The sequence below is a fragment of the Orbicella franksi genome, chromosome 4 (genome assembly GCF_964199315.1).
Source record: "Orbicella franksi chromosome 4, jaOrbFran1.1, whole genome shotgun sequence".
NCBI lineage: Eukaryota > Metazoa > Cnidaria > Anthozoa > Scleractinia > Merulinidae > Orbicella > Orbicella franksi.
Genome location: NC_138148.1, coordinates 19,438,491 through 19,452,733, shown reverse-complemented (window position 1 = coordinate 19,452,733; position 14,243 = coordinate 19,438,491). Strand labels below are relative to the sequence as shown.

The 14,243-nt window shown below is 40.5% G+C and overlaps 3 protein-coding genes and 1 pseudogene across 3 annotated transcripts in view; 1 reads left to right on the top strand and 3 right to left on the bottom strand.

Annotated features, from left to right (window-relative positions):
• Positions 1-13: 13 nt before the first annotated feature.
• LOC145483608 (D-glutamate cyclase, mitochondrial-like) overlaps positions 14-14,243 on the top strand; it is a 61,415-nt gene continuing 47,185 nt past the window's right edge. Inside the window, exons 1-2 of the mRNA XM_081462145.1 lie at positions 14-294; positions 1,454-1,920. Coding sequence (XP_081318271.1) covers positions 26-294; positions 1,454-1,920 — 736 coding nt within the window. The 5' untranslated portion in view covers positions 14-25. The remainder of the gene's footprint in view (positions 295-1,453; positions 1,921-14,243) is intronic.
• Positions 3,188-5,158, bottom strand: LOC145483603 (uncharacterized). The gene has a single exon (XM_081462140.1). The coding sequence runs from the start codon at positions 5,150-5,152 to the stop codon at positions 3,494-3,496; it is 1,659 nt and encodes a 552-aa protein (XP_081318266.1). The 5' UTR covers positions 5,153-5,158; the 3' UTR covers positions 3,188-3,493.
• On the bottom strand, positions 5,181-11,465 carry LOC145483604 (uncharacterized). Its single transcript, XM_081462141.1, has one exon. It carries the CDS (start codon positions 9,704-9,706, stop codon positions 8,216-8,218), a length of 1,491 nt encoding a protein of 496 aa, XP_081318267.1. The 5' UTR covers positions 9,707-11,465; the 3' UTR covers positions 5,181-8,215.
• LOC145483605 (uncharacterized) lies at positions 12,385-14,219 on the bottom strand (annotated as a pseudogene).

Below are 14,243 nucleotides of genomic sequence, written 5' to 3'. Positions count from 1 at the left end.
AAACTTACGTCACTTCACGTCCTAAATGGGATTGCCAGTCCCGTTTTCTGCAATACAGCGCCTTCCTTTAGCGAAAAGAAATAAGATTACAAGCACCGTCATGGCAGCACTACACTTGACTGCATCACGGTCATGTCGAGGCCGCATTCAAGCCAACTTGGTCGTGGTTCCAGCAGCAAACAGTGAACAGTTCGAGAGGTTTTGTGAGTTGAACAAGGGAACATGTCCTTTACTTTACCACAGTAAGCCTGGGGAAGTAACAGCGGCCAGTCTTGCCATTGATACAGACATCAGGTATGTAGAATTAATACGAATTAATTAGGTATGTAGAATTACTAGTAATTGATTGTAATATTCCTTAATCAAAAGAAACAAATACTAATCCTTCTGAATATTAAGTTTAATCCGATATAGCATCTTCCAAGAACGTGATGTTTTACAAACTTTTAGTCCGACGAGCCTTTTCGGTTTATAATAGAGCACGTTTGAATTTCCAAGCTTTTGCGTTGTGTGACAGAAAATGGCGGCCCGCGCGAAAAAGCAGTCACGCCCGAGTTACGGAGGAGCAGTCCGTATACGGGCTCTTGAATAAGAACTTTTCGTTTTGAGAGCAGAACTCAATGACAGATGTGTCTTTTACCTTACGGCCGCCATATATATTTTCAAGACAACTGCAGAAATTCTCGCGCGCTCATTGGCTAATTTTTATTGTCACTGAGCGGACAGACACATCAATTTATAATTTATGCGATGCGTCAACGAGCGAGAGCGGACAATTTGACAATTTGTTATCGTAAAAAAACAAATTGACGTCAGTTTTTTATGCGTCTGTCCTGTCATTGACAATGAATTTCGTCATAACATCGTCAAAGTAGTCTGCGGATCCATTCAGCTATCGCCGCGCTGGATCCACAGCTACTTTGACAATGTTACGACGAAATAATTCATGATCAATAACGGGAGAGACGCATGAAAAGCTGACGTCAATTTGTTAATATTTTCTATGTTTTTTTGAGGGGCTGGGGGGTGGGGGGAGGTGGGCCACCTCATTCCCAGGGCCTTTTCCCTGGCTTGTAACTAATCTCCGATTTTGTGAAAAAACAAAACAAACAAAACAGCAACAACAACAACAACAACAACAACAATAAAAAATAAAAAAAAACTGTTGCCTGATTAACATGTACTAAGTAACGCCCGGGGATAACGTGACTTCCATCTCCTCTTCAGTTCACGGGTTCCTTGGCCTGTGGATTTCGCCAGGAGGCCATCTACTGACGAGAAGCCCTGGGCAGGACTTTGTCCTTTACTTGGGTCAGCTCAGGAAAAACATAGATCTCCCCGGTTTTAGGGGGACAGCAGCATCAGCCTCTCTCCTTATTTTTCTGTACTCACTGTACAGTTAATTATGAAATAATTGATTTCATGACTCACTGAGTGCCTGCATCATCTGTAGAACCCTTCTGCCTTCCTACTTCGTTCTTAAGAACGGCCAGCAAGATAGCCGTGCAGCTGACCTCAAACAGTTTCCCTGGAGTGACATGGTATCATTTTATATCCGATCTATAAGTTCTCACATCGAGCAAGAGCTCCTGGCTTCTGGAATTCCCGTCCAAAGCACTGAACAAAAACGGGCCGTGTCCCAGTACAAGACAAACATCCAGTGTACAGGCGTTCCACCGTTCAACTGTCCACTGGTTGTGTGTATGCATCCAATTCCTCAGCAATTGTTGGAAAGGACAGTCGCCGTTACTTTGCGTTTGGGAGGCCTGTATGGAGCACCGATACACATCGGAGATCCATCTGTTATTGGGATAAGGGACATCAACAGACCAGATTATGGAGACCCGTCTGATATGGATGGATGTGTTCCCATGTTTTGGCCCTCTAGCTTAACAAGTCATTTGGCCATCAAATCTGCCGGTGAGTTTATTTTAGCGTTTTGTTCAGTTCAGGAGACGAGAACAGGAACACCCAAAGCAGTAACCTGGGAATAGAGCCATCTCTATCGCTTCCGGCCACTTTGTTCAACGTGCTAACCACATCCGCGAACTGTTAAGGCGGCCGAAAGCTACGAGAGATGACTTTATCTGCAGGCTATCGAGAGTTCCATTCCCCTTGAGGAACGTGTAGTCGGGATGTAATTGGGAAACATGCACTGATTGGAGGAAAAGTCTTCCATCTTAAAGGGAACAAACTCCTCCGAAAAATGCGGAAAACTTTCGTTTGTGCGCTTGTTGGGAAACGGAAGTTCAGGTTCATTTGCCCGCAACTAGTACGCTATTTTTAGAATGCTTATTTGTTGATTAGTTTGTGACCGTTATTGCCTCTAGCCTTATGGATCTAACAGAGTGGCTCGTTGTGTGCCCTTGATGTCATAACATACCTTTGCCCAGTTTTCTTATGCAACAGTTAAGCTGAAATTCGTTGTTTATAATGCGTGCTAATCTTTTCCATCCTTTACCATCCTTGTTCGTTCATGGTTTATTATTATTTCTTTGGTGTTTTGTTATCTTAGTAAGCTACTATTTTCAGGCTTTTTTTAATTTAAAGGTGATTTTTACGCGGGCAAAATAACTCAAAATACCGTGACTGAGCTCCTTTGGATGTAGGCTTGTATAGATTGTGCTTGGCAGCTCTTTGGGAACTTCTGGCGCTGTAGCAACGTTTTGTGGAACAAACATACTCAAGCAATCTTTTTACGACCAAAGCATACAACTGTAATTTTAAAAAAAATTTGATTTTTTTTAAAATTGACTTCCACACTAACAGAAAAAAAAAAAAAACAAAAAAAAACTACTTACGATACAATGCTTACATTCCCTACATCAGTAATAGTTATACCAACAATCCTACACATAATTGCGTTACATTCCTTACTTTACAGTTCTTACACCGCAGTTACAGTACAACATTTATCTACTACTTACTTGGTTATACTTACACCACTTACATTCCGGTACTTTTCCTCTCCCCCTATTGTATATGATATTATTTAGGCAAGATCAACCCCTTTTATAGTTTCTACAATACCGTCTTCGATTTCTAGGTTACTTTAAAAAACAACAACAACAAAGAAAAAAGGCTAATAATTTCACATTACTTATATTTCTACCAAAAGGTAATGCTATTTATTACAATTGTTTTTTGTTGTTGTTTGTTTTTTTTTTTATATAGAAATATATAAGTATATAAATAAATGATAACTTACTCTAACGATCGACGGTAACCTCATTTGAACAAAAAGAAAAACAACCAAACGATAAAAACTAAGGAATCATGTTTGTCTTGGTTTGTTAGATATGAACAGACATGAGTGGTTCCTAATCCCTCACAAACACAACTGAACTAAAGTTGTACTTTACCAGTGGGTATTCCACCTAGCTAAGTCACTGAGCTGCCATTTTTGAGCTTCAGCTCAACTATGCGAACACTCAGTAGAAGATTACCGAAAGCAGCTGAAGAAAACAACTAAATTCACGCATTTAAGCGGCAACTACTTTTCATTTTCAGAACTGGCATCATTGTCAGAGTTTGAGCTCTCGTCATTATCTGCCGTCGTGTGAATATTTTCTTCCAAAAATTGATCGAGGAAGTTAATTCGCTCTTGTAACGTGGCCAATTCCGTTTCAAACTCATTGATAGTAGCAATCTTTAACGCATCCTCGGCTGTGTCTTTAGCCCTTTGGTAGAAACCTTGGCGATAGTATTGATCCGAGCGCGTCTTAAGAAGATGCATGCGTGATCCTAAAGGTAGGCCTTCGCCCAATACGTGCTCCACAAAGTCCAGGTGGCTTTTGGCATCTCTCATATCGTTAGGTGTAATATGTTTCTGTCGAGCTCTTGCTGCAGTTGACGTACAGTCAAGGAGTACGTTTGCAGCCCCAAGATTACAGTACGTTAGCTTCTTGATCTGAACTCTCAATCGAGGATCGTTCTTGCTGAAATCAATTGCTCGCTCGAAGTAACGCCTCGCATTTTGTCCTGCGTGTTTTCGTGCCTGCGCATGTCTCGCGTCATCCGGAATCGTACTCATGATAGCCAACCACACCAAGCCATAGTTGTAGTATAGCTCGGCCCAGTCCTCTGGTGAATTGTGGTGTTGCAACAAATCTTCACTGTGTTCCAGACATTTTAGCAAGGCTTGAATCTTCTTATCTTTGTTATACCTGTGAGTGTAATTTTCCGCCAGTAGAAAACTCGCTCTCGCAATTAAAATGGCTGGGTTTCTCAACTGGCAATAGCTGCCGAGTTCTATAACTGAGGTTAAATAGAGCTTGCTTTTCTTAAATTCTTTGTGGTACATGAACGATACCGCTTGCTCGATTACCAGAGACAGTTCCATGTCAGCATTTTCTCTTTCTCGACAAAGCCGTGAGTACATAGCGAGCAAATTCTCGTTCTTGCTAAGTTTCCCATGGCTTTGGAGAACTTCAAGTTTTTTTAACACTTGCTCACATTTTGCGTCACGTACACGCTGTTGCGTTGCTCTTTGTAGCCCCATGTTAGTGCTTTTCACATCTTCGATGCATTTAAGGTATGAATTCACCAAACGCTTATGTTGTTCAAACTTTCCATTGTCCTGTAAAACCTCCAGTTGTTCCATGATTCGCTCACACTGCGGTCCGTTAAGATATCCTTGTTTTCCGATCAAAGGCAGCGATAGTTCGGCATCCAAAGCTCGAGATTCACTTCTCAGAGTTTGTTCCCGTAGAGTCCACTCTTCGCGTTCCTGTGTGTCTTTGCCATCGATCTTTGCTAATATTTCGGTTCGTTCCGCAATAATTCCATCCAGAAGCTTTGTTCCACTCGTGATTTGAACCTTCCCGCTGTCAATAGAATTGGTTTGGATTTGCTCTCCCTTGCAGCAGTGATCACAAAAACTCTGATGCTGTATTGTGGTTGAATTTCCAACCACAATTGTATCACGGCCCTTGACAGTTAACGTCAGCGTGTTGTTAAACATGTTCCAGTTTGCTTCGGCAATGGGCGTGGAATTAGAATCTCTAGCCCGAATCTTAAACTGTGGAGGGGCGCATCGAAGACTCGATAGACGACCTGAATGTTGAATTTGGTTCAGTTCCACGTTTGACGCAGGCTCCTGCGGGTTCAAGTTTAACTTATTTGAATCGTTGCTAGATAACTCTAATGACATGGAGGAGCATGCGATAGTGTTTTGTTCTTCAGTGTAAAATATCCTTGGAAACCTTCAATATCCTTGAAACTGTGAACTCCGTAAGCTTGATGACAGTCAGGTTCCGAGCAGTTGTGTTATACACGGGTCTCGTTATGTGTCATGTCGTTTCAATTAAGAGTTTCCATTGGTTCTATATCCAGCTGAAGTCCAAACAAATCTCTATTTCTGTAGTGAAGAGTAAGATAATGAAACCCCAAAATAAGTCTTGTTAACAGGTTATGTTTGTGTCGCAATTTTCTTTTAGCTTTTATATACTCAGGTAGCGAAAATGACCAAAAGCGGTTCATGTCATGGACTTTTACCCCGTCAAATAAATTCAACATCAATCTCCCAAGTTCTGCAACAGACCATTCCATGCTGCAGCGTTCCATAGATCATTATTTTTGGTGAAAACGTATGACTTGGCAGAGATCAGATTCTTTATCGAAATTCAGTACTCTTTCTCGACTTACAGTAACAATTGTTTTCCTCAAAAGGCAGTTTTTAGAAGAAATATTACAAAGAACATTCAAAACACCTGGGAAACTCGTGATTAGCGTGCTTTGTTTGGTTAAAGATTGAATGGGAAAGTCCCTGAATACTAATGAACAAGTCAAGTCAAAATGTTTTGGTACAGCAAGACAATATCCCCTTGCTGATCATATTCTTTCTTTTAACCCCACCCTTGCTTCTTGGTCGGTATTGAGGCGAAGAAAAGTTATTCTACGCTTGGTAGAAATAAACGAAAAAATGAAGTTTAGTTCAGTCAGTAAGGAGAGCTTCTCGAAAGACATTCTGACTTCTCCACATTCATTGGACACTCTCACCATTTATCCATCTACACCTCAGGTACCAAGCACACCATAACTGTCTATAATCCTACCTTGTTAGACTCCCAAGATCTTGCACGAAATATTACCATTCTGGGGATACGATCTGGTTTCTACTTCAAGAGATCGACTTGCATCGATATGTAAGTCAATAGGACCTTACACGTTTTCCACTGATGAAGGCACAAGTATTTTGTTTTCGTTTTATGAAAAAAGTAAATCTGCGACAGTATCATAAAGTTAGCACGTAACTGAGAACAAAAACGAAAGTAACGCCAATAACTTCGTAGTCAAAACACTTGTGACAAAAATATTGATTATTTTCTGTCATGATACTTTCCTGCGTGTTCTGTTTGCATAGAGATTTGCATATTTAAAATTTTAGACCGACCCGATACCCAGTCGGGATTGACTTTGAGGAAAGGGAAAGTCCCTGAATTAATAACGAATGATATGCAATAACTGTATTTCCAAGTAGGATTTCTTGGAATTATAATGAAATCGTCAACATGACAAAAAACACATTACCTGATCCACACGTGTTTTATTCGATATTTTATTGGTGTTTTATTACCACTTGAGAAAGGATGCCTTTTTTAACTGACAGCTGAGGTCTGAGGTCTGCAAGACCTACTGATCGCCGAAACTTTGACTAGTAGCTTACATCACAGAATCCCATCCCGACCCTCTTTCAAGTAAAGAGGTGATGGAATTTTGTTTCAAAGGAAAGATTGACTAGTAGTTCTACTTTTTCAATAGCAATGTCGACTTATCTGCTATCGTTCAAGAATACCGGAAACGTTCAGAATATGTAATGCCTGCCGCAATCTGACCTAATAAGGAACAGACTTACCTGCCTCAAAACAACACCATTAAAACAACAATACATACACTATTGTCAGCTTCAATCCAACATTTCAATATCCTGTATTCGCAGCAACAATTACTTTTTAACAAACAAAGTTTACAATCTTAGCAATCTGTTATCAAGACCTCGTTTACTTTCTAAAGAACAACACAGTCAAACGAATAACAGTACATAGATTATTGGCATTTCGTTTCAGGTGGCGAAGGTTATGTTGCGAATGCCAAGACTCAACAGGCCGTTCTACGCAAACTTCACAAGTTTATTTTAAGATCACAAGGTTCGCTTTCCTCTCTCGCTCTGACTGTGTACTTGTACTAAAAGGACTCAACACACGGCACTCCTTAAAACTTAGGGAAACCTAATTTGATTGGCTTACAACCTTTTCTAAACAGTTTCTTTGATCACGGAATAGTACCTGACACGCAAACTTACATGTTTTGTCGATAAGATGAAACGCGTTTACAATCTGGTGCTAATTAACTGGTAATCATCGACTGAACTAATTGAGACTGTCAGGCACGTGCTTCCGATTTCTATTATTCCTACAAGATTCCCTAAATCACGCAACTTAAAAATAGGATAAACTGTCACACAATTAAATTGGAACTTTCATGACAGGTTACACGCTACTAAACACTACGCATAAAATACCCCTAAAGGTTATCTAGTTCAGGACATAAATTATTGGCCACTTCATTTCGTTTCAGATCACCAGAAGGTGGCGAAGGTTTAAACAGATTTAAACGTATACAAGTTAAGGGTAGCAGAGGTAGCGGACTTGGAAAACAAAGTCCATTATTTTATTATTCGCATCAGAGATCCAACGGCAAATCTGCCAATTTTCAAATGATAAAGTGATGTACACTGTCAGTGGATTTGCTGCAAAATTAACAGGAAATGATCGAGTGACATAGATAAATTCGCACCCATAACAATACTTCTGAATGCCAATGAATTTGGCATTCAGAGGCAAAAGGGAAAACGTTTTGCAAGGCTTTAAGTTAGCACCCCATCTGTGACTTCATGTTTCTTGCTGAACACACTCGCCAAAAATGTTCTTGGTTACACAGAAAGACCACGTAACGAGTGGACAATTTCTCATAAGTGCAGTTGCTGCTGTTATGAAAATCTGTATATTCTGTTGGAAAAAGTCTAAAGTATTCAATACAATGCATTGTTTCCTTCCCAGTAAACGCAAAATTCGAATAACATGGAATTATTGTTTCTTGATCTATTAGTGCGTCACATGTTCGGCTGCGGCGAAGTTTTCTCAAGGCAGCTTAGTGACGTAGATTGAGTGACCTCAAGCATAATGTTTAAACTGTTAAGGCCTGGCTTTTTTTTTTATTCCTTTTCCGTTTCACTGCCGCTTTTTTCACAGCTGGCGTTGTTACCAGAGGTTTCAGCATCACTGTCATCGACCAGGATAATTCTTTCTTTGTACGCCATGTCTTCGCACAACTGATGGAGAAAATCGATTCGCTCTTGAAGGGAGTCTAGCTCTGTGTTAAATCCATGACGACTTGCAACTCTCAGTGCATCTTGGGCAGTTTCTTTGGCCAGTTGATACAATCCTTGACGATAGTATTGGTCAGAACGCGTCTTGAGAATCTGCACGTGGGTACCTCGAGGAATGTTGCTGCCAAGTTGGCGCTCCAGAATATCCAAGTGTTTTATAGCATCTTCGATATCTTGTGGGGGAATGACTTTTTTTCGAATACGAGCCACCGTCGAGGTGCAATCAAGTAATAGCGCTGCCACTCGTAGGTGACCATATATCTGTTGTTTAATCTGCACTCTCAATCTGGGATCTTTCTTGCAGCATTCAATTGTCTTTTCGAAGTAACATCTCGCCTTTCTTCGTGCGTCATTTCGCGCTTGTGCATGTCGTTCGTCATCCGGGATCGTGCTCATGTACGCCAACCAAAGAGAGCCATAGTTGTAATACACCTCGGACCAGTCCTCGGGGGAATCGTGGTTTTGCAGTAAATACTCGCTTTCCTCCAGACAGTGAAAAAGAGCGGATAGTTTCTTATGTTTTCTGTATCTGTTGTCTTGTACTAGTCGATAGCAGGCTCTTGCTAATAAAATGTTCGGATTTATTAGCTGAGAAACTGTATCAGTGTTTATGACTGAGATGAAGAGGCGCTTGCTTTGTTTGAATTCTTTCTGGTAAGAAAATGCCACTCCTCGCTCAATTTTCAGGGCTAATTCCATGTCAGTATTTTCTTTGCAAGTGGAACCTTTTAGGTGTGTAGTAACCAATCGATCATGTTTTTCAAACTGTCCATTGTCTTGTAAATGTACAAGTTGCTCCATAATTTTTTCGCATGGCGATCCGTGAAGATAACCTTGTATTTTAATCAAAGGAATCACTGGCTCGACATCCACCACAATTTCACCCGACATAGCCAATTTGCTGTTCTGTGTGTCTTGAAAAGGTTTCAGTTGGTGTTTTACTTTTGCTTTCTGTTGTTTACTCGAATCTTCTTCGACCTTTGGACCGCTGTCGGGAAGAGGTTCTTCTTGCCAGGAATGTTTGCGCCCAGGATTGTGCTTATTGTCCAGATGATAATTACAGTCAAGTTGTGCGGTGTTTGACTGGCCAACTAAAACGGCATTCCAGTTCTTGACAATTACGTTTAACGTCTTCGTTGGTGTGTCAAAGTTTGCTTCGGCGGTAAACGAATTTGAATTGTCTGGAGTAAGTCGCCGTGATGTGTTTTCGAGATCACCAGAAAAGTGATGTCCGCCAGGCATAGGTTGCTGTAACGGTACCTCTGTGCTGTGGACTGAGGAATACTCCATTGCTTTCTGTTTGTAAAGGTTCGTCATCGTTGTTCATGTGAAGATAATGCCTCTTTAATGTTTTCGTGGTCGCCGTCGTGACTCAATAAGCCACTTTCGATATATTAATATTCAGCTTGATAGTGAGGTCTAAAGGACACGAACAAAAGAAATGAATAAACATGGTCATTCAATTTCCTTTGTTTGTGTCCTCTAAGCCTCACTGCCAAGCTGAATTTTAATATATCGAAAGTGGTCTATTTCGTTTGGTTCTATTTTAGACGTCTGTGTAATTGTTTTGAATTAATGCCAAAATATTTTTGGCATGTATTTCGACGGAGAAAACCTTTCACAGGTCTTAAAACGGGAGTTCGAAATATTCTTCACTGTACGCAGACAACGTTGAAATCCTTCCTCAGTAATGCAAAACGTCGACATTTCCGGCTTAGTGAAAACTTACAATCTGAGGAAATAAAATATTCATGCATGGTATCCCCTGCATGTATGCTAATTGAGATCTTTCGAAAGTTTGAGAGGGGAGTTCCCTTTCTTAAAGGCGTGTCATCTTGACAAATTTATTAGTTTCACTTGTCCATCCACTTTCGGTTTCGTTCAGTGATACTGATAGAAAGTGGAAGTTTTCATGTTTAGTTGACGGCTTATTTGCATTATATTTGATATCGTCAGGTTTACATACACCCAACAGTTTCAAAACTCCAAAAATTTTTTAAATCTACGAGGCTGTAATGTTTACGTTTGTGGACGGATTTGATAGAGTAAATTCTGTTCCAGAAAACTCAGCCGTGTTGGCGCTTAACGCCAGCGTTATACTGGCCTCTAGTCGGGTTTAATGGAAATGACTTTATAAAAGCTGCCGGACAAGGCAGCAAGTGTCAGGGATACTCGCACAGTCAGACGCAACACACGATCGCATGACGCTTACTTGGATCACGTGCAATGATTTAAACAGATCCATTTGCGCTGCAACTGTGCGGTGAAGTTAGCTAGAAATAAGGTCAAATAAGAATACTCTGCACCAATCATGTTTACCTGAACTTGTCTCATAGCTGGACGAAGAATATTATGAACAATCAGTCAAATCCTATAACAGTGAAACCCCGCCTTACGGCCATCTGTTAATACTGTCAGATTTTTTTTACGATAACTGCAGAAATTCTGGCGCGCTCAGTGGCTTATTTTCATCGTCAATATGCGGACAGACACATGAATTTATGCAATGCGTCAACGAGCGAGAGCGGACAATACGCCAATTCCGATATATTAAAATTCTAACTTGGATCCGAGGCTTACGGGAATAAAACAAAAGAAATTAATTATTCATCCCTCACCCTCGATGCGATTTCTTTTGTTTTATTCCCCTAAGCCTTAAAGTATTAGGAAAAGTGCTTATGTAAATGCTTGTTTGTTCAGTACAGATAATCGGTCGCCTAGATAGCCAAAGTAAGTTGCATATGTTTACCTTATTTTCAGGTCGCCATGTTAGTGTACCACGGAGGTACACCAACATGGCGGCTCCATACTGGGCTCTGTAAATTTGTGCAAAATATTTCGACGAATATCTGAAGTTTGGGAAAACATACAGTCTTAAAACTTGGAGAAGTGTCTTCCTTATCAGTCTCCTATAACATGACAATTTCTTGACTTATCCACTGAATAGTTTTCCAATAATGTTTTTTATTGCGTCGGGATTCGTGTCATTGCAAGGCAAGAGTACCCTGTCTCAAACTAAACTGCCTAAAAATTATACCCTTTACAGCGGCACATACCCGTACAGCTGATGTATGAAGTCCCTCCCCCCCGGGACGATATCTCATAAGTGTCCTGCTGTTTTGAAAATCTAATCTGTATTTTCTGTTGGAAAAAGACTAAAGAATATGAAAAATGTCGTGAAAATCAATAAAAAATGATTGACGATGAAAACGTTGCTTGTTTCTCGATTTTATTTGTCGGTTAATCAACAATACAAGTTGAAAGTTTCATTAGGAACAAATATTTTCTATGTCGGTAAACAGACCCGTAAGCTGACGCTGATAGATTGAGATGTTCTCTCCTCTAAGCAATTTCTAAATGCCTCATGGTTTTGTTTTTGTTTATTTCCAAAAAAATTATCTAGTCTATCAAACGACTGGCTCAGCGGCTTGGCAGTTATTTGTACATTAAAGATTGCCTTAGAGATAATTATGCAGTATATTAGTGCTTTGCTGAAAGCAAAAAAACGTTGAAGACTAGGAGAGGTTATCCCCCATATAGACCTCATTCTCAAGGAAATCCCTCTATTTTTACACATGGTATCCACGGTCGGGTTGTTCGGAAGTCGTTCAACACTAGGCCAGGATTTAAAGTTAACCGAAGTATTAATTTTTCTTGTATAAAAGGGTTTTTCACTGCTTATGTATTCAAACTCAAGACTAAATGACAAACGAAAAAATAGAAAATAAACAAAACAAAACCAACAACCAAACAAAAAAAACCCCGAAAACCTCACCGAAAATGTACAAAACTAAAATTAAAGTTCTCGCTAGTCCTGGGTTATTTTAATCGGGCTTTGAACAACCCGGCCCAGTGCTCCTGGAGATAATGCAGAAGCGGCTCTCCACGAGAGTGAATTTCGCGTCACATGGTGGGCTATTTCCAGAACCTCAGGACTGAGATTTCTGAAGCCAGGGGTGATCTAAAAATTACTTAAAAGTGATTAACTTGGGAATAAGGTTTATATGGGGAATTAACTCTCTTATTATTCATCATCTCTTCCTGCATAAAAGTCACTAAATCGATTTTATAGTTATTCTTTGGTCTCGTTATGTAATGCTGCCTTTCCAGTAAACGCTAAATTCGAATGGTATGGAATTATTGTTTCTTGATCTAGTAGTTTTTTTTAAAATTTATTTCAAGTACAACAGTTTTAACACACTACGAGTGGGTCACATGTTCGGTTGCGAAGTTGCGAAGTTTCCTCAGTACAGTTAAGTGCCGTCGATTGAATAATCTTAAGCATAATGTTTATGTCTGACTTTTTATTCCCTTTCCGTTTCACTGCCGCTTGTTTCACAGCTGGCGTTGTTACCAGATGTTTCAGCATCACTGTCATCGACCAGGATAATTCTTTCTTTGTACGCACAAGTGGTGGAGAAAATCGATTCGCTCTTGAAGCGAATCTAGCTCTGTGTTAAATCCATGGCGACTTGCAATTCTCAATGCATCCTCGGCAGTTTCTTTGGCTAGTTGATACAATCCTTGACGATAGTATTGGTCAGAACGCGTCTTGAGAATCTGCACGCGAGTACCTGGAGGAATGTTGCTGCCTAGCTGGCGCTCCAGAATATCCAAGTGTTTTATAGCATCTTCGATATCTTGTGGAGGAATGACTTGTTTTCGAATACGAGCCACCGTCGAGGAGCAATCAAGTCATAGCGCTGCCACTCGTAGGTGACCATATATCTGTAGTTTGATCTGCACTCTCAATCTGGGATCTTTCTTGCAGCATTCAATTGTCTTTTCGAAGTAACATCTCGCCTTTCTTCGTGCGTCATTTCGCGCTTGCGCATGTCGTTCGTCATCCGGGATCGTGCTCATGTACGCCAACCAAAGAGAGCCATAGTTATAATACAGCTCGGACCAGTCTCCTGGGGATTGGTGGTTTTGCAGTAAATACTCGCTTTTTTCCAGAAAGTGAAAAAGAACGGATAGTTTCATATTGTTTCTATACCTGTAGTCTTGTACTAGTCGATAGCAGGCTCTTGCTAATAAAATATTCGGATTTATTAGCTGAGAAACTGTATCAGTGTTTATGACTGAGATGAAGAGGCGCTTGCTTTGTTTGAATTCTTTCTGGTAAGAAAATGCCACTCCACGCTCAATTTTCAGGGCTAATTCCATGTCAGTATTTTCTCTGCAAGTGGAACCTTTCAGGTGTGTACTAACCAATCGATCATGTTTTTCAAACTGTCCATTGTCTTGTAAATGTACAAGTTGCTCCATGATTTTTTCGCATGGCGATCCGTGAAGATAACCTTGTGTTTTGATCAAAGGAATCACTGGCTCGACATCCACCACAATTTCACCCGACATAGCCAATTTGCTGTTCTGTGTGTCTTGAAAAGGTTTCAGTTGGTGTTGTACTTTTGCTTTCTGTTGTTTACTCGAATCTTCTTCGACCTTTGGACCGCTGTCGGGAAGAGGTTCTTCTTGCCAGGAATGTTTGAGCTCAGGATTGTGCTTATTGTCCAGATGATAATTACAGTCAAGTTGTGCGGTGTTTGACTGGCCAACTAAAACGGCATTCCAGTTCTTGACAATTACGTTTAACGTCTTCGTTGGTGTGTCAAAGTTTGCTTCGGCGGTAAACGGATTTGAATCGTCTGGAGTAAGCCTCCGTGATGTGTTTTCGAGATCACCAGAAAAGTGATGTCCGCCAGGCATAGGTTGCTGTAACGGTACCTCTGTGCTGTGGACTGAGGAATACTCCATTGCTTTCTGTTTGTAAAGGTTCGTCATCGTTGTTCATGTGAAGATAATGCCTCTTTAATGTTTTCGTGGTCGCCGTCGTGACTCAATAGGCGACTGT